Here is an 18,810-nt window from a genome sequence, read left to right on the forward strand (position 1 = left end):
ACATTAATGTTTACCAACTGAGGTGCGAAGTGTAGCTTTTTGACTTTGGAGGAAACTCGCTGGGACATCTACTCCTGCAGAGATTAGCAGCTGTCCTGAATGTGAATGTAAGCCGGTTTAGATTGACGGGACAGCTGCTCCTCTAACTTTACTCCTAATGTCTTCTCTGAGTGGAGCTTGGTTCATTTTCCCCAACGAAAACTGATTTTATAGAGGTGGTCACACTCGCTGATGTGCAGCTAATCAAGTGGATTTGCTCATTAGCTTGTTGCTAATTGTCCTCTTAATTCCTGTGGAAGAAGTAAGGTTGGTTTTAGCCTTCCTCACAAACTCATCGTGCATTTGGGTTAGTTTTTGGTAAATAAATGCCACTGTGTTGACATGTTCACCTGAGCTTATATTTAAAACTTGGTTGGGGCCAGATCTTGTTTTAAAGTCTTGTATATGTAGAAAAGAATAGAAAAATAGGATATATTCACATCTATAAGTGCTAAAACACACACCTTGTAAAGACATTTTGTTTGGTATTTATTGTGGTAGATTTGGATTGGTTTGTAAAAGGCCAGATAAACTCTGGCTGTTTAGGAACACTTGTATTACAATATGTGGTCAATCCAGTTTCTGTGGGATGAAGGCTTCTAAAAAAGTTATGGGATACGTCTCTTTTTGGCATAGCTTCCTCGATCTTTGAAGGTGGCCTGGTGCTAGCTGGCTCCAGTCCACTTTAGCCGTCAAGGTGGGCCAACTCTAGCTAGAGGACAGTTCTATAGAGATAGATGAAGTTGAAGCCTGAAGAAACCTGCAGAACAAGCTCTTACTCAGCTGATGTAGGCCCATACGTGGAGCGTGAGCTTAGATGGCGACTCGCTCAGACTCTGAGTAACTAAACCCTGCAGGACACTATCCAATAAAATGTTTATATCTGCGGATTTATGAGTCAGAGGGTAGGATGAAACCAACTTCAGCTACGTTTCATTAGTGTGAGGTTAGGCTCTGCGTGCAGGAGTGTGTGTGTGTGTGTTGATGCTTAGCTTGTATAGAGCACTCTGCAGTCCTGTGTGGGATGAGAGAGCAGTGCGCTAGTGCTGTTAGCAGTTGCAGCACAGTCGAGCTGCAGACAAGGGGAGACAGTCGGGTGGGGGGGATGAGAGAAGCGTTAGGATGAGGATGAGGACAGAGACCGTGTCTGTTTCAGCGCTCGGCAGTGCAGGCTTTAGATACTTATATTCTGTCTGCTTCTTCAGACTGTTTGGTCCTTCAGGCCTGTGAGTATCTGTGTGTGTGTGTGTGTGTGTGTGTGTGTGGTAGAGACAGAGGGAGGTGTTTACATGATGCTAAAATGCTAATAGCTGACATTAAAGCAAGAGTCTCGCTGTGGTTTGGAGCTTTTAACGTAGCAGCAGGATTCACACTGGCAGCAGCACAGATGCAGCAACGTGAGCTTGTTTACTTGCAGCAAGTGACAGCGAGTGTGTCTGTGTGTGTGTTTGTCCTTCAGTGCAGCAGCGTGGAACATGTTTTGATTGTTGCTCATTGGCTCCTGTCTGCGTTTCAGTCAAGATGAAGGTGACGCAGACGGCTTCCCAGAGATCCAGGCCTCTCCGCCCCCTTCGCCCTTCCTCTCCGCCATCCTGGCAGCGTTCCAGCCCGTCGCCTACGACAATGAGGAGGACGCTTGGCGTTGCCATGTCAACCAGATGTTGTCGGACACAGATGGGTCCTCTGCTGTTTACACGTTCCATGTGTTCTCTCGACTCTTTGAGGTAAAAGCTTCTCGGTTTGATTTAGTAGTGTGCGCGCACACAGACTTCACACTCATGTTTTGGTCTTTATGTTGGTTTATTAGAATATTAATATTATTATTAATATTATTAGAATATCCAGAGGAAGTTTGGCTCCATTACACACTCATCTGTTCGCTTTCTGGGAGAAAGGCTTCAGCGAATGGGCAACCAGTTCCTCAGCTCCCTTGAAGTCATGACGTCATGCTCACAATGTCCAACTGTGTTGCTGGATGCAGAGACGGTAACTCTCTTTTTATGGCCATTTGTATCAAATTTATTACGACTAAAAATGTCTCGTCATTGCCTACTGCCATGTCTGTATCATTAGCAAAATATCTCATAAACCACTAGACAGATTTTAATGGAATTCTTCAGAAAGTAATAATTTGATGTACATCTACAACTCAGTAACTACCACCTTAGCAAACCCCTAAAATGGCTATAACTCAGTCATTTTTACAAATAATGGGCTAAACTTTGGTGTGGTAGTAGCTGAGAGTCATCTGCAAGACGTACTCCAAGAGCTAACTGATTGCACAAGATTTGTTTTTATAAATGTAGCTTTTAACTTGTGGAGTCAGCTCTGTTGAACAAAACGTATGAACCACTGGACTGATTTTAATGAAACTTTCAGAAAGTGATCTTTGAGCGTACATCTACAACTTTCAGCCCCATTCAAGATGGCCACCACAGCTAATTGACCTTGGTCAAAAAGAAAAATGGCTGGAACTTTTTAAGGATACTGCGCTCAGATTTGTTGTGGTAGTAGCTGAGACTCGTCCTCAGCACGTACTCTAACCGCTAACACATTTCTCATGAGATTGCACATCACGTCACGTACAAGGTTTGACCAGAACTGCTATAACTCTGTACCTTCTCATCATGAGATGATCTCAGTTTGACACTGAATGCAGGAATGCAAGGCCTTTATTTCAGTAAAGCATAGTTCTGCCTGTTGTACGTAGTCTTTAATGTTTCTTTCTGTCTGTATCTCCAAGCTGTGTGTAGTGTTTGTAATGGATGTTGTCTCTGATACATGGGTCTTGCTCTTGTAGCTGGTCTCTTGTGGACTCCTGGAGACGCTGAAGTTCAGCGTGCTGGAGTTGCAGGAGCACCTGGACACGTACAACGCCAAAAGAGAGGCAGCAGAGCTCGTAAGTCGCCGCATCTTTCCCTGCGTTCATTCATTCATTCATCCGCCAGAGCTGCTTCCCGATTCTCTTTGAGATGTTAGCTCACGTACTCCGAGGTTCTGTATCAGGATGTGACCGTGAGAGGAGGGGAAATATGAACTGTGTCGTCCAAGCGAGATGAGCTGAGGAAACATATTAAAATTCCCTTCATCTCTCTGCAATCGCGCAACTGGGAGAACACGAAGACAAACAGCTGATACTGAAGGAGATAAGCCCTGGCTGTCTCCTCAGGAGGACAGACACTGAATCATATTGGATATGAGTAGATTTAGCTGCCGTTAGTGTGTGCATCACTCCTGACAGCCCCTGCTAGAGGGATGAAAATAACTCTGAGCGCTCCTAGCCCCCGCTCTAGAAGGTCAGGCGGGAGAAGCTGCGAGCAGAAGTGAGGAAGGGGGAGGGGAATAAAGAGAAATGAGATTGCAGTGGGTTCTGGGATGCAGGGGCGCTAATTGAATGAGACGGCAATGTTCCCTGGAGGTCTAGATACCATCCTGTTTGAGAACAGACCATCTTTAAGTGCAACGCTCTTATTAAATCTCCTTCTTGGCCATCCTTTGTTATGAACACACACTAATATAAATGCATATATCTGACAAGGAACGAAAAAACAGTTCCACCTTATTTCCCCCCCTCTCTTCCTCCTAAGCTGTGTATTTATGTCCCTCCTACCCTGTGTTTCACCTCTCACTCCTGTAGTGGCTGGAAAACTGCCGAAAAACCTTTGGGGATAAAGACAGCAGCCAGCGATCCAACACTCACGCACAGGTAGGAACAAAAACTCGCTTGTTTTGTAGCTGTAAAAATGTACTTTAGGTTCTCTTTGTTTTTGCAGTCCTCTCAGGATGACGTTTGCCTAACTTAAAATAAAATAAAATGGCTTTTTATCAAGACAGCCATATTCTCAGAGTAATAGTTTTTTTATTTTTTTTATTTACGCCAACCCAGCTTTTCTGATAAATATAATTATACAGCTTGTCTTGCTCAGCTGTACACTCGGATGGGAACCATTTTATACTCTTTAGTACCACTGTCATCTGCCTGAGATATACTGTTGTCATTCCTTTGCCTACTCTTGTCAAGGGCAGACGCACAGAAAACCTTTAAGATTAACCAAAACAATTATTGTATTTTTTTATATGTTGCGATACCAGCAGGAAGTCGGGTGTCAGGAAAGTGTTTTATTTAATGTTTTTGATGCATCATTGGCTCCCTCAAACCCAGTCAAAGCTTTTCCTCTGATGATTCATTGAGTTAAACTGGTCTTGAATCAGGCAGAGAGGAACATCACTGATTGGTAGCTTGGCTTCAGCCTCACGTGGGGCGGCGCATACACGCTCAAATTCATGCTGTCCTGGGATCAGCTGTGGTGCAGGTTGCACTGCAGTATAATAGGTGGCCAAAATGCTCTGGTTTGTCAACTTCCTGTTCAAAAGGCAAGAAGAAAATAAGCTGGAGTGATTTCTCACCAGGAATTTAAAAGTGTTTTTTTTTCTGTCCTAGCAATAAATTGTCCAAGTGTTTGAAAGCAGCAAATCTCCTTATTCTTTCATCCAATTCGTTCATTTTCCTCCACTCATCCCTGGTTGGGTTGAGGAGGGAACAAACCCAGGAAACCCAGACATCCCTCTCCTCCAGGGGATCCCAAAACATTTACAGCTCAGTCAGGATATATAACCCCCCCCCAGCCAATTCTGGGTCTACGTCGGGGTCTTCTCCCACTGAGATGTGTTTGGAAAAACTCCACAGGAAGGCGCTCAGGATGCATCCTAATCAGATGCCGTAACCACCTCAGCTGACTCCTTTTGATGAGGAGCAGCAGCGGCTCTACTCCGAGCTCCCTCCAGATGATGAACCTCCTCATCCTAATAAGTCTGAGCCCGACCACCCTACAGAAGAAGCTCATTTCAGCTGCTTGGGTCTACATTCTCGTCCTTTCGGTCATGAGTCACTCTTCCCAGCTGAGGACGGGATTGAGAGCTTTGCCTTTTCAAGCTCAGCTCCTCCTTCACCAAGACAGACCGGAGCAACGCCCTCCTTACTGCGGATGAAGCCAGGACCAGGATTAGGCGTGCGTTCTGATTGGCGAACATGCTTATAAGAGGGGTGGGGTGGGGGGTTAAAAATGCCCACACCATTGTATATTTGGGATTTGTAAAAACGATTTATTGTATATCGTATAGACCCTAAAAGTATCACATAAATACAGTAGTTATTTCTGGCAATGCTGATCCTTGACATCCAAAGGAGTCAGCTGAGGTGGTTCATGCATTGTAGAAAATAAAAATTTAATCTAATGTTCAGGGAAATTGCAAATGTCCAGCATGTTTAAGTGCAGTTTTTTTCCCCCAGATGCTGGTGTGTGAAGACACACCGTCTTATGTTCAGCATGCAAGAGCCAAAAGACACATAGCTGTTTACAGATTTTATACTTAAAACTGTGTAAGTTTAAGGCCTTTTGTCTTTTCTCCTTGACCTTCTGCTCACATTCCTCTCTGTTTCACGCATAAAAGAAATATTATCTTTTGGTAAATATTACATTAGGTGCTGTTTTATAACTCATTTATAACCATATCTTTCTCTCCCTTTTTTTATACATGCTGGTATTTAGCTTTTCATGAAAGATATAAAAAAAAATTTTCCCCTGTTACTGTTGAGGAGAGCTCACACATTTCAAACCTTCCCTGAGCCGCGTGAAGGGAAGGTGACGAACCACCGCTTCATGCAGTTCAGGTCACCATGTCTCAGCTGTCATGGGAAAGCTCACTAATTCTTGGTCTTTCTCTCCTTCTGTTTTGTTTGTTGTGTGTGTGTGTGTGTGTGTGTGACCTGCTCACCTTCTTGCTTAGCAAATGGAAAATCTAGCAGTAAGTGGTTCTCCTGTTATAGATCCTAATAACGATGACACCCAGACAAAACCCTGACCATCTCATCTCTCTGCCTGTAGCTCTGTCTGTGCGCTGTGGGCAGCCTCCACCCCACCCACCTCTGCATCTTTGTTTCTGCTTTGATTTGTCATGTAACCCAATTCAGCTCCCTCATCCACCCAATCGCAAAATGCTGTTTCCTGTTTTGCAGTATGTTGTTTTATTTTCTGTTCAGTGGATTATCAGCACCGATTCTGTCTGCAGATAAACGAAGTCTTGTACTCCGTGTTGATTTCAGAAGGGTTATTATCAGTAAAAGCAAGCTCATATTGGTTTCATTTCATTTTGCATGTTCATTATATCTGTTCCAATCATCTTTTTTTTGCCATGTTTCCCTGGATTTATAGCTCTTGTGTAGTTCTTAAAATCTGCCATGCTGAGGCTTATAGACAGGATCACACCACCTGATGTAAAGTTATTCAGTTATTCTAACTTCTTCGTCCACGGCCCGAACCAAATGGTACTTTTGCACTAGTCCATGTTAATCCTTTCATCTACTCCCATATTTCTAACCAAGAACAGCCATCTGTCTAATCACGTGATGATCAGAGTAATGTCGGTGCTGGCGCCGGCCTTTCGTGCTGACACTTGACTCCCGTTTGTGTTTGTGTCTGTGCAGGAGTTGGAGTTGTGTCGGAGGCTCTACAAGTTGCACTTTCAGCTGCTGCTGCTGTTTCAGGCTTACTGTAAGCTCATCAGCAGAGTGGACACCATTAAGAGAGAGGCAGAGGTGAGAATTAAAGGGGCTGATTGCTGTAAAACGATGTTTCAGGCCAGCCGTTTTCTTATAGTTGTAGATTGAAATTAATGAAATGTCATAAGTGCAACTCTTTTTTTTATCTAATGCTCTATAAAAGTCAAGGAGTTTTGTTATACTCTTTTTTTTTTAACAAAGAAAAGGAGCATAGACTTGTCTAAATAAAATGTATCAGACAGTCTTTGCCTAAAATACCAAAGAAAAGTAATAATTCCTCTTTTCGCATCTATTCGTGTTTGAAACTGTTAAAAACTGGTTGTAGGGGGTGGAGTGAACCCTTCGTCCAACTCTCTTCTTTAAGGCCTCATCTACACTACTCAGTTTTTAGCCTGATATTTTATTTTCTGTTTTTGTCCAATTTTATGAGCCTAACGAGAAAATGCTGAAACACCAAGCTGCACCACTAGGTGGCGAGAACGTCCACTTTAACAGTATATCGGTTGTTTTTTCAGATGCCATAAATTGTATTTAAAGTAAACCAGACACAAAATAAATTAACTTCAGTAATGTTTTAAATCCATGTAAACAAATGGGACATAAAAAAATAAAAAATACCTCGTATATTTTTTGTCTAGGTATTAATTTAAGTTCATTCAAGTAGTTCTTATGGATAGTTCATCCCAAACCTCTGGTAGACACAATATTTACTTAAATCCTATGTTGCACTAATCCAAAATAAAGATATTTAGCAGCTAGCTCCAAATGTAGACACTTAAAATGACATTGTGATTCCCCCGTCTCACACAGGCTCTATAAACTTTGTTATCTTAAGACTTTTAGGTGTTACCATTAGGAACTGCTGCTTGTGTTCAAGAGCAAATTCGACTCAATTTAACAACAAATGCTAAATTTAGAACTTCCTACTTTCATATGCACAAAAGTAGAATGATTTATAAAGTATGAGGCGGTGTTGTTGTAGAATATTATTCATTATTTCTTTGTTAGGGTAACGTGTTACCTGTTGGTGAGAGTGTGGCGTTTAATATCAGGGCTAAAAACCAAAAACATTTGGTTTATTTGGAAATGATTGCAGCCCAGAATAATTAGAGATTTGTTTTGATAAAGATTAGACTACCCAGACCTGAGGCTGTGATGGACAAACCTTTGCAGAGCTCAGTCGAGCAGAGAAAAGGTTATTTGTACAAAGCGCCCTGAATATAAATGTATTAATGGAATTTATTTCGATATTATGTCAAGAACTATGTGATGAAACAGACCTGTGTGAGCGCTGTGATCAGGATACCCTGTCTGACAGATGCACAAGTTTACCTTAACTTGAAATTTAAAGTATGTTTTTTTCTTTATTCTGCTTAGTTCCCTTTTTCTTTGTTTATGTTTATAATATCTGTTGAGCTGAGGCGACATTAAAGTGGTATCAGCTTCCTGTAAGATGTGCAGCCCTGTTTTAAACCCAGGTTTTATAACCAGTTGTTACTTTGTGTGCGTTGGACTCGATCTCTATCTCAGCTGCATTACGGCTGAGCTTTAATCAGATTCTTACCTGATGAAATTAAATCACTTCCATTACTCGCCGATTGAGTCTCTTAAGTCAGTTAATATCTACTTAAAGGTTATTGTGCTGACCTTCCAGGTGGACTCGCACATGAAAGCTTGCTCTTTTTTTTTTTTTTTTCCTGTTAATGGTGCGTTGATGCTGTGATAAGTCGTGTTTTTGTGTCTGTTTCCAAGGTAACCAACATGTCCGAAGAACTCACTATCCTGGAGAGCTGCCTGAGCGCAGCAGAAACAGGAAATGATGGTCAGGAGGATGTGTGCATGTCAGACAATGCCCAGGCCAACACAGAGACGGCGATCCAGTCTCTGATTGAAACTCTGAGAGCCCGAGACTTCGGCTCTGCCATCACACAAGTCAAAATCTTCAGGTAGGATCAACAACAACAAAAATCGATGGCACTGACACGAATCAGTCATAAAAAAAGAAATCTTAAACAAGCACTACGGTGAGTAGAGAGCAGCCACGTTCTGGTTCCTTTTTTTTTTTTTTAATCAAGAGCCTCTCTGATAAAATGTTCCTCAGCCTAAGATCTTTATCTTACAGGGAGAGATGAAAACACAGAACATTGCTTTTAGCGAAAGCAATAACAGCAGCACACATGGACCCTGATGCTATTTATACTTGTGATTTATGTAGATTTATGCTGAGTTTTAGTTCAAATTGTATGTTTCTTCTGACTGAAAACAAGAGTTCTGCTTTTCGGTAGAGGCTAGTCAGTGTTAACAATAACTTCACGTCAAACACTCATGCTCTCATCTGAAAGAAAACATAACTCAAGAGTGACGTCGTTAAAAACTGGATGAGATGAAGAATAAATGACTTGTACCACTAGATGGTCAGTGCGTCCACGTTAAACAAAAATCAAAAAAAGGAGGAAGATTGTTCTTAGTTTGGTTAAAGATTCACACAAAACTTGTTTTTTCTTTGATCTGGTTTAACGTTTCTTCTCAGTTATTAACCATTTCGGCACACCATCAAAGTTTAATGGCAACAGAGTCAGAAAAAAGTGAGACAGACGAAGAAAAACAGTAAAAAAAAAAATGGCTCCATTCTTGTTTTGCTTGCTGGGGTACAAAGTGGTCTGAACAAGCTGCATGGTTTCCAAAACAGCTCCGTATTTCCAGTCCACACAGATCAGCAATAGAAAAAGTTGTTTTTTTTTTTAAAAAAAGAACGACTTTTCTCACCAAAAAAACAGTTTGCATGTGGACAGGGAGGTAGGCGCAAACAGGAAATCTGTTTTTAAAAAGATCTAGAGTGGTGTGATCAGGGATGGGTTCTCTGTATCAGCAGTAGTGTCCTTATATGAAGAACAAAATGACATTTAAAAACTTTCATTTTATAAAATTTTAACTGCTTACAAGCAAGACTAGCTTGTGATTTATAAACATATACTGTAGGTATTTGACATTCTTGACAGCAGAAGTTAAAAAAATCATTTATCACATATTATTTTCTTTAGCCAGAATAAAACATAAGTCATATTTTAGCAAAGGTTTTGAAACAGGGAGTGTATTTTTTTTATGTAACACTGTTTTTCTAATTTATTCATATATAAAGCAGAGTCCTTGGTGTTTTTACTGAAAAATTGATAATGTTGTGAGGAAGTGAATCCAGACACCTTATGTGCAAACTGCAGAAAACAAATGTTCAAATATCTACAGAGTACTTAATGGTAAATAATAATAATAATAAATAATTATTGTTCTTTGCTTCATCTTTAGGTCCTTGTGGCCTAATGACATCTTCGGCAATGAGACGGATAACGCCGTCCACACCCTCCTGCACATCTACTTCCGCCACCAGACGCTGGGTCAGACGGGCTGCCTGGCGGTGGTGGGCCCCAGCAGGGACCTGTCTCAGGCGAGCAGCCGCCTCATGGAGCTCAACCTGCAGATCCGCGAGGCTCTGAGTCGGGCCCAGGCCTGCCAGACCCACGGCGCCATGGTCGGCACCGGACTGTGAGCCTGTGATACCGAGACCGGACATAAACACCTCCCACCCCCCACCCCCTGTTCTCTACACACGCCTCACATCAGCTGTAGAGAGTGTGGGGGGGGGAGGGTGACGGGAGGACATGAGAGATTCCACATTCAAAGGGCTAAAGGATGCGTGGGAATAACTGTGACTCTATATTATTACCTGTATGAATGCTTAAAGCTAATATCTTTTCCCAGACTAAGCCAACCTGTAAAATTCAGCTGCAATAAGTCGTGTGGCGGTGCGCCTGAGGACGAGAACGTTCATTTTTCCTTTTTTTTTTTAAAGTTTTTTTTTTTTCCGTCCCCTCGGGGGGCCGGCGCTGAAGCATGTACGACAGTCCGGACGAGGCGGAATGTGCGCGAGGAGGATACGCCATCAGGATTCATGAGCAAACGCAGAAAAGTCCTGTTTAAAACATTTTCAAATGCATGCTTGAAAGAGAGAAGTACTGCGAGAATATTTTTTGGAGAAATGTATTTTTTATTAGAGCTAACATCGTAGGTTGTAAATGTTAGGATATTTAACACGTAAAGAGGACTCTTGCCTTCAGGGAGTGTATAAAGAAAAATCTATGTTTGATTGCTTTGAGAGAAGAGTCCTCTTCTACAGGTCAAAACTCACTCTTTAACCAAATAAGTAGATGCCTTTAGACTCTTGACTGTGTGATAAATGTTGGGAGATCTGGTAAACGCTCACACACAAATGCATTTAATTGCACTCGAGTGCAGACTAGCTACAGCTCATTATGGAAGCCTAACTTATTTTACTCTGTAAATATTTTAGAAAATGTATAGTGTAAAAGCAGTATTTTCCCCCTTGTACTTTTGTGTAATGCACTGTTCATCCAGAATGGGATGCATGTATAAAGCTAACGTGATGAGAAAGTCGAAACCAGGGTTGACTCATTTTATGATCCGTTCGTCGTAAAAAAAAAAAAAAAAATTTTTTTAAAAATCACCGAAGCCGGGATTTAAGAGTTCAGAGCTTGTTTTAGGATCGGTTTTCTTCCCGTCTTTACGATAGTGACGGCCTTCATTTCCTGCTGGACCCAGCCAAGCCTTGACCATATGCATTCCTTATCTCCACTGCGATCTTTCATCACAGGTTCTGCTTCAAGCCTTAGATTAAAGTTTGTCCACATGTTCATCCTGCAACGTTTTGATGTCATGGGGTGGGAAACTGCACTAAACTCTCTGAAAGGCCCTTTTTGCTGCTGTGACTGCAGGACATGGACTGTTATGAATGCTCAGTGGAAAGCACATCATGGCACATTAGTCAACTCTTTCCTCATCTGGTACAAATGTTTAAAGAATTTATTTGCGAGATGCATTAATGTAGGTTTTTTGTTGTTTTCCTTTCACATTCCAGCCTTCTCTGGATGAAATAAAGGCTTAGATCTTACAGGATTTTTGCTGGAGTCATTTGTGTTACACGTCCAACCACACTTACTAGAAAGGCTACAGTATATTCACCTAGATTTTGATTTAAACGTTGAAGCTGCTGCTAGTGTAATAATTGATCACTTTTTGAACTGTGGTGTGTTTGCAGTTTTATGTGGACACAGGTTAGACCTTTGACTCCCTGTTGTTTTTTTTAAAGGCATAGACCTAAACTAGTTTGGGAGCTTGGTTTTATGTTCTGCACTCTGGCTTTAAAATAAGATCACAAGTCCAATAGTAGTGAAAGATTGCTGATATTTTGATTTATGAGGTTCACTCTTTGAACAGTTTTCAAAGAATGCCTGAAGTTATGTTTAAGTGTAACGCAAACACATTAAAATAAATGTGAAAGCTGCTGCCAGTGGCTGTGAAGGGTCATCATGGTAACCACATACTGTTTGTCTCTCACTCCCTGACAGACAAAGTTGTAGCTAGGAGTTCCCTCAATACAAGAGGCTTAGGATTCCTCTCTGAAATGTCTTCCTTTGTAGGTTTTCCCCAGGCATGACACCACTAGGAAGAGACCCTATAGGGCAGACTCCGAACTTGCTGGAAGATATATATATACATACATACACACACACACCCCCTTTGGCGGGGAACACCTTGGGATCTCTCAGGAGGAGCTGGAGTGCGTCGATGGGGAAAGGCATGTCTGGGTTTCAATCCGCAGACTGTTTTTGGCAATTTAGAAGTTAACAGGGTAAAGTTTCCACCTTTGCCCTTTAAGTTTTACTCGTAAAGTGTGATGCTGAGCTAGTATCTGTAGAGGAGGCTGGGTTCTTATTTCCCCCCACCCCCAAAGCCAATTGTCATTCAACATAATGAAGCACACAGGACCCTTATGTTCTCAAGTGTACATATACACAGGTTTGTCAGAATTATTGGACATTTAATTGGTCTACTTTGATACATGTGACGTTCCTGATCAAGCTGCAGAACAAGACAAACAGGACAGAACTGTACTTCACTGAGTTTGTATTGGCACCTCTATTAGAACAGTAAAGTGAATAAACTTCAGAACAACTGCAGGGAAGCCCTTTATTATGTGCAAGATGTGCCAAGATTCAACACAAAAAAACAGGCATGAAAAGTAAAGTTCTGAATCGTCAAAAAACCTGTGCTTTGCGTCAGAGGACATTCGCGCACCTGCTGGTCTCAGCTGGGGCCCCCGGAAGAGGCCAGCAGGCCCGGTGCGGGTCAGAGTTCAGCCGAGGCCAGGCGAGGCTCAGATGATGTACTTGAAGCTGAACGTGCTGTCGCAGGAGAGCCGCTTGCCTTTGCATCGGCCACACAAGTCCTGCCTGTGGGGTCGCTTGGGATCCACGTGCCGCTGCGTTAAGGCGCAGGAGCAGCGTGCTTTGTTGCAAGTCTGGGGAAGGAGAGCGACACTTGAAGCGGGGACTGGCCCTTTACGGTTAAAGCAGAGAGAGAAAGAAAGCCTTACATGGCATGTGATGTCTTCAACACGGTATGGGTTGAAGCCTTTTTGGCATTTTCTGCAGAACTGTTTGAAGTAAACCTGGAACAGCACAGAGAGCACAGCTTAGATTCAGTCACTGTGGGTTTTAGCCAAAACAAACTTAAAACTGGTCCATTCTTAAACAGATGCTGAACGGTTGAAGACAACACGAGCAGTTCCTCACCTTGTTTGTGCCCTGAACGCACCACACATAAGCACTCTCCCATCGCAGGTTGCACTCTCTGCAGTGATAATATCCATACTTCTGCTCCAGGAACTAATGGGCAAAGATCAGTGGGTTTGTTCAGCCTTAGTGTCAGCATTAAGGTCTCCAATCTTCAGTTTGTCCACAGGTGAAGAAAACATCCAAGTACACAGTTCATCGTGGCTCCTTCAGAGAGTACTGCTTTAAACCCCAGCTCTTCAGTTAACTTTTAATCAGGATAACCATTTGAAATGCCTCCTGATTAACAGTTTCTTTAATGAGTGCTGGTTAAAGGAGAGCATTTGGTTTTAAACAAGAGATCACTTAAGCTTTTAAATAGTTATAGCTGATCTAATTTTTGAAGTTTAAAATGAATTTTAAGTCTAAAACAAGAACAAATAAAAAAACAACCTAAATCCGTGTAGTAAAGCAGAGTTCCCCACATGAGCCCCGCGCGCCCGTCAACTCGCCTGGAAGCGCACGCGCGCCTTGCTCTTGACCTCCTCTGTCGGCTGCGCCTCCTCACCCTTCTCCTCCTGCGGTTTGGACTTCTTGTTCTCGGCCTCCTGGTCCTCCTCACCGGCCCGGATGTCCTCCTTCTCCACCTCCTCCCCCTCCGCGGACTCCGCAGCGGCCTGGGCCGGCTCAGGGGACGCCTCCTTACCGTCGCCGTCCTCCACCAGAAAGGAGGTGACGCTCCGGTAAGCTATGGGGGAGTACACGGCGAGGGTGCGGGGGTAGCGCACCCCGCCCGCCGCCGCCGGCGGCTTGGGGCTGCTGGGCGTGTCGGGCTCCTGCCTCCTTTTGCGCTGGAAGTCCCGCTTCATGGCCTGCAGGGTCCGGGGCCCGATGGAGCATTGCACCGAGGCGTCCTTCTTCGGGTTGACCTGCACCGCCACGTCCTTGGTGTTGGCTTTCCTCAGCCGCGGGGTGAGCTTGGGGTTGATTTGGGATAAAATGGACTTGAGCTGCGCGCGCTGGTGATTGTTGAAGGCGTCGGAAGCGTCTCCGTAGTGGGCGAAGTAGTTTTTATATTTCCACCCCGGGTCTCTGGGCCTGGCATATCTGTAAGGGTTATAATTTGAATAGAAATAGCTGTCTACTGGCTCCTCTCCATATGTTGCCATTTTGTTCAACCAAGCTCGTGCATTTGTAACTATTTAAATAGACTGGACGGCACGCGCCTCCATCAGGCCTAATTAGTGTCAGGTGTGGGGCTGGCCCCAAACCTGAACGCTTAACACTGGGGACAAGCTAAAGAGAGGGGTTTTTGGAGAAACGGTGGGAGAGAGAAAGAGTACATGAAACAAAATAGTTCAAGGTTTGGGATAAACTGCATTGTAGCCCCAGAGAGCAGCTTGGACTTGAACACGTTAAACATAAAACTAAAACAAAGGAATAAAATAGCAGATCTTACTCACAATAAAAGGCCTTGAAACAATGAGGACAGTGATGAATGAGGAAACCAGAGAGTAATGCAACTCAAAGGAACGTGCACAAATTCATTTTCTGTTTGCCTTTAATTGTTCTTAGATTCAGACAGTACAGCTTGTTTTGGCACATTGTTTAGAAAGCTGCACAGGGATAACTCTGATATGTAGGCTGGGCAGCTTTTAGACCCTTTTTTTTGTTTGTTTGTTTTTCAAAACACATTTACAGACAACCGTAAATCATATGAGTGCCGTTACACTTCGACTCTACAGGCAACAGCAATGATTTGTTTTTATGATAAAGCAACTTTTTTTTTTTAGCAGTTATGTCCGTGATAAACATGTGTTTGTTTTGACAAGTCCCAGCGGTCTAAAGTTGGGGTTGGGACCCTTCTGTGGGTCATAACACTAAAGCAGGGGTCCTAAGAAGAGCTACAGAAAACAAGCTAGCTTGAAATTCGAGGTCTGACACCCTTTGAAGGAATGCATGTCACCCACTGCCTTTCACGCCAGAGTTTAAAGCAAAAATCATCTTGTGTTGGTTGAGAAATGAGCGAGATTTAGCCGTTTTGGTCAAATCTCGAAATCTGTTAGTGCTTGGAATTACTGTACGTGTTGTGAATGACTCTCAGCTACTACCACAACCAATTTTAGCTCAGCATCTGTGAAACTGGCTGACTTGCAACCATTTTTGGGGGGGGGGGGTTGTGTTGTGAATCAGATTGACTCCAAAAGCTCCTTGTAGACGTACACCCAGTGACTACTTTCTGAGAGTTTCGTTAAAATCTGTCCAGTGGTTCAGCGGATGTTTTGCTACGATTTTAGACAAACACACACAGATACAAGCAAAAACATTATCACCTGCCTTTTGATGACCATTCCAGTAGCATATTTAGCTGTAATGGTTACAGAGAGCTAAAATGGATAAAACCAATAATCTGCTGGCTGACGTAGCGCTTTGTTGTTTCAGTACTTCATCCAACAGCAGTCAGGCTCATGAGTCTGCAGCTTTTATGTGGTTTGGTCGGAGGCTGAGACATTTGGGAACCACTGGTGTAAACGGCGGGTCGGAGAGCAGCTTTTCATCAAACAGGCGTGGGATCAGGAGGACAGGGGTCCAGCATGATGGTGTTTGGGTCACTCACTGTAACCGCACCGTACGATGAATCGAAGTCCTCATCGTGAAACCTCTGATACGTGACGTCCTCGCCGTCCGCCGTGGGGTCGGATTTGTGCAACACCTCCCTCCTGTACACCCTGTAGGCCAGGATGAAGATGCCGGCCTCGGCCGCTTGGAACAGGGCGTACAGCAGGGGGAACATGTACATCCCCCCCATGAGCTGCGGGGGGAAGGCCAGCTTCAGGATGGCGGTGCACAGCTGCACGTTCTGGCATCCCGTCTCCAGGGAGACGGCCCTGCGGCTGCTGGGGGGCAGGTGGAAGAGCACGGCCAGGCCGTAACCGGCAGCATAGCCGCACAGAGGCATCAGGACAGCCACCACGTAGACGGAGGCTGGGATGGTGGAGAGCAGGTCCGGCCCCAACATCGCTCCGGTCAGGATGAAGAGCATCACGAGGGTGACGAGCAGAGACCACAGAGACGCCTGCAAGCACCGCAAACACGGGCATTAGTGACAAGCCACAGCATATCTCAACACGCAAAGGGTGACGCCTGAGGATCAGTTTCAAACGTATTCAAATATTCTATAAAACACAGTAAAAACACTCTGAATTAAAGGCCTAGCAGGTCTTGAATGCATATCGCCCACCATCTTTCATGCCACAGTTTCAGACTAAGTTGAGAAATGGCGTTGTAGCCATTTTAAAATAGGGTTATGTTCGATTTCACGCGATATTGGGAGATGTCACGTAATCTGTTCGCGCTTTAAGTATGTGTTGAGAATGACTCTCAGCTACTACAACATCGAACTTCACTTCAAACTCCGTAAATTTGACTTGAGTTATCGCCATTTTTGTGCTGGCTCGGTTCGACTTGCGACTTGCTGCAGCAGCCATCTTGAATTGGGTTGACTCCAAAAGATAATCAGTTGTAGATGTGAATCCAGTGACAGCTGTCTGAAAGTTTGATTGAAATCTATGCAGTGGTTCATGAGATATTTTGCTAACAGACAAACACTGTTGACTCCAACAGTTCATGCTAAAGTTTCATGTGATGAGAAGCACTTTTAAAGACGGATATTGTCAATGACTCTCAGCTACTACCACACCAAATTTTAGCTCAGTATTTGTAAAAATAGCTGAATTATAACCATATTTATGTTTTTCAACACGTAAATACAATAATCTATTTATGTTGCAATAAAAGCATGAATATTTTTTTAATCTTTGAAAAACGAAGTTGGGCTTGACTTTTGCTGAAAACTATTTGAAGGAAGCTTGTTTCGACAACATTATGTGCAATCTCACACACTATAGCAAGATCTTGTGCTCCTTGTTTTTGTGTTTTCTAAGGTCAGTTGGCTGTGGCGGCCATATTGAATCGGGTTGACTTTAAATGTTAATAAGTTGTAGATCTAATGATTTCTGAGCGTTTGAGATCAGGGTTAGAGCTTTTAATTTAAAAAGTGTCTGAATGACGTCTCTCCCTCACGTGAGGCTGTCAACGCAGGAAGAAGCGCTTCCTGATGTCAGCTTCACACCCTAACCACCTAAAGGCAAAGTCGGCGTCCTATGAAGCAAATGCAGCTCGACTCCTTGCGGAATCATTTGGATGGGTTGCAATGGATTTACCTTTAAAACCACGTCGGCCGCGCGCGTGTGGCGGTACCTCAGCATCACCCCTAAACCGATGGGGATGAGGGTGCTGCACAGGGTCAGGATGATGGCCCCGAAAGGCAGCAGGTCGACCACAGGCGTGTTGATCCAGGCCCGACTGTAGATCCACAGGCAGAGCGGCATTAGAACCAGCGCCAGCAGAGTGGAGGAGATGGTCATGATGATGCTGAGGGGAGGGTGGGGAAACAGGAATTTACGCAAAGTGTTTAAAACTTATTGTTCCGCGCGTAAATGCTTGGGGAAAATGCTCACAGAATTCCGTCCGACTGTGACATGATTCAGGGTCACGTGAAGCGGACATACCTGAGGTTCATCTCTCCGTGAACCAGCAGAGACATGATGTTGGACAGGTTCCCCCCGGGACAGCAGCCGCAGAGGAGAACGGCCATGGCCGCCACATCATCCAGAGAGAAGGCTAAGGCCAGGAGAAAGGCCACCAGGGGCATGACGACGAACTGGCACAGCAGAGCCAGCAGCACCCCGACGGGCCTGCGGATGTGCTCGCCCAGCTGGCTCACCTCCACCGTGCAGCCCAGCCCCAGCATGGTGAAGCACAGGACCAGGCCCACGAAGACGTTGATGCCGTGGCTGAGCGGAGAGTCCCAGAAGGCGGGCATCAGGTGGGGAGCGGCCAGAAAGTCGGCTCCCGCGGCGCTCCGGGGCGCGCCGCCTTCACGGAACACGGCGCCACGGCTCAGCCCGAACCCGCCCGTCGCTGCCTTCTCGGGGCTTTGGTCAGGGGCAAGGAGGAAGTCCGTCAGGCTGGAGTTGGCCATGGCGCAACAGGAGGGTCTGAGCGTCTCCACCGTCCCTCTGCGCGCCTGTAGGTGGTCGTGCGTAAAATGAGTCCCCTAGCGGCGCGCGGTCACTAATGAGGAACTGCGGAGGATCCAGAGCCCGGGGGATGGGACGGTGCCATGGCTCTGACTCACCGAGTCCGCCTGGTGCCACCGGTTGGTTCCGATCATTAAGATCCAGACCTCCTCTTTACGCCGCGCTGCGCTCCACGTCTCCAAAGTGTCAGGCTGCTCCGGGTTGTCTGACACACTTCATTTTACACGATCCCCCTCCGCCCAGAGCGCACTTTTATTCTCCTGCATGAAGCCATCAGGTCAGAGATGAACTGAAACTGCAGCTGCAGTCAGGATGAAACAGTCTGCGTACTGAGCTTTTTATTCATGTAGCAAACAGGAAAAACGCCCCCTGCGCTTATTTATTTATATATTTATTTGTGATGTTTTTTAAAATTATTTTATTAGAAATGAGCCACATCTTAAAGCTTCATGTTATTGATTATTGTTAACTTCCATACATTCAT

The 18,810-nt window shown here is 44.4% G+C and overlaps 3 protein-coding genes across 13 annotated transcripts in view; 1 reads left to right on the plus strand and 2 right to left on the minus strand.

Moving 5' to 3' along the window:
- fryl (furry homolog, like) overlaps positions 1 to 11,566 on the plus strand; it is a 78,586-nt gene extending 67,020 nt beyond the window's left edge. For 8 of the 11 annotated variants that reach the window (XM_037974208.1, XM_037974209.1, XM_017423436.3 and 5 more), the window contains 8 exons: positions 1,556 to 1,763; positions 1,876 to 2,025; positions 2,840 to 2,938; positions 3,677 to 3,745; positions 5,827 to 5,844; positions 6,524 to 6,634; positions 8,351 to 8,544; positions 9,902 to 11,566. In XM_037974208.1, the coding sequence (XP_037830136.1) occupies positions 1,556 to 1,763; positions 1,876 to 2,025; positions 2,840 to 2,938; positions 3,677 to 3,745; positions 5,827 to 5,844; positions 6,524 to 6,634; positions 8,351 to 8,544; positions 9,902 to 10,142 (1,090 nt within the window). In that variant the 3' untranslated portion in view covers positions 10,143 to 11,566. The remainder of the gene's footprint in view (positions 1 to 1,555; positions 1,764 to 1,875; positions 2,026 to 2,839; positions 2,939 to 3,676; positions 3,746 to 5,826; positions 5,845 to 6,523; positions 6,635 to 8,350; positions 8,545 to 9,901) is intronic. The other 3 variants (XM_037974203.1, XM_025007500.2, XM_017423446.3) reach the window with 1 other exon arrangement.
- Positions 11,567 to 12,626: 1,060 nt separating this feature from the next.
- On the minus strand, positions 12,627 to 14,411 carry zar1 (zygote arrest 1). The gene is made up of 4 exons (XM_017423419.3): positions 13,737 to 14,411; positions 13,246 to 13,338; positions 13,047 to 13,121; positions 12,627 to 12,971 (listed from the first exon to the last, which is right to left on the minus strand). Exons 1-4 carry the CDS (start codon positions 14,391 to 14,393, stop codon positions 12,828 to 12,830), a joined length of 969 nt encoding a protein of 322 aa, XP_017278908.1. The 5' UTR covers positions 14,394 to 14,411; the 3' UTR covers positions 12,627 to 12,827.
- A 967-nt stretch (positions 14,412 to 15,378) lies between these two features.
- On the minus strand, positions 15,379 to 18,408 carry slc10a4 (solute carrier family 10 member 4). Its single transcript, XM_017423420.3, has 3 exons — positions 17,796 to 18,408; positions 17,448 to 17,658; positions 15,379 to 16,300 (listed from the first exon to the last, which is right to left on the minus strand). The coding sequence occupies exons 1-3, from the start codon at positions 18,266 to 18,268 to the stop codon at positions 15,782 to 15,784; spliced, it is 1,203 nt and encodes a 400-aa protein (XP_017278909.2). The 5' UTR covers positions 18,269 to 18,408; the 3' UTR covers positions 15,379 to 15,781.
- Between the last annotated feature and the right edge of the window lie 402 nt (positions 18,409 to 18,810).

Source organism: Kryptolebias marmoratus, linkage group LG24, assembly GCF_001649575.2.
Source record: "Kryptolebias marmoratus isolate JLee-2015 linkage group LG24, ASM164957v2, whole genome shotgun sequence".
Classification (NCBI taxonomy): domain Eukaryota; kingdom Metazoa; phylum Chordata; class Actinopteri; order Cyprinodontiformes; family Rivulidae; genus Kryptolebias; species Kryptolebias marmoratus.

What these genes read in the sequence shown, in the direction of transcription:
- zar1 (XM_017423419.3), bottom strand. Translation starts at nt 14,393, where the DNA reads ATGGCAACATATGGAGAGGAGCCAGTAGACAGCTATTTCTATTCAAAT. An exon ending in GCGTTCAGGGCACAAACAAG is followed by an intron (nt 13,122 to 13,245) that starts GTGAGGAACTGC and finishes GTGCTGTTCCAG; the next exon opens with GTTTACTTCAAACAGTTCTG. An exon ending in TTGAAGACATCACATGCCAT is followed by an intron (nt 12,972 to 13,046) that starts GTAAGGCTTTCT and finishes CTCCTTCCCCAG; the next exon opens with ACTTGCAACAAAGCACGCTG.
- slc10a4 (XM_017423420.3), bottom strand. Translation starts at nt 18,268, where the DNA reads ATGGCCAACTCCAGCCTGACGGACTTCCTCCTTGCCCCTGACCAAAGC. An exon ending in CACGGAGAGATGAACCTCAG is followed by an intron (nt 17,659 to 17,795) that starts GTATGTCCGCTT and finishes CCCTCCCCTCAG; the next exon opens with CATCATCATGACCATCTCCT. An exon ending in CGGCCGACGTGGTTTTAAAG is followed by an intron (nt 16,301 to 17,447) that starts GTAAATCCATTG and finishes CGGTGCTTGCAG; the next exon opens with GCGTCTCTGTGGTCTCTGCT.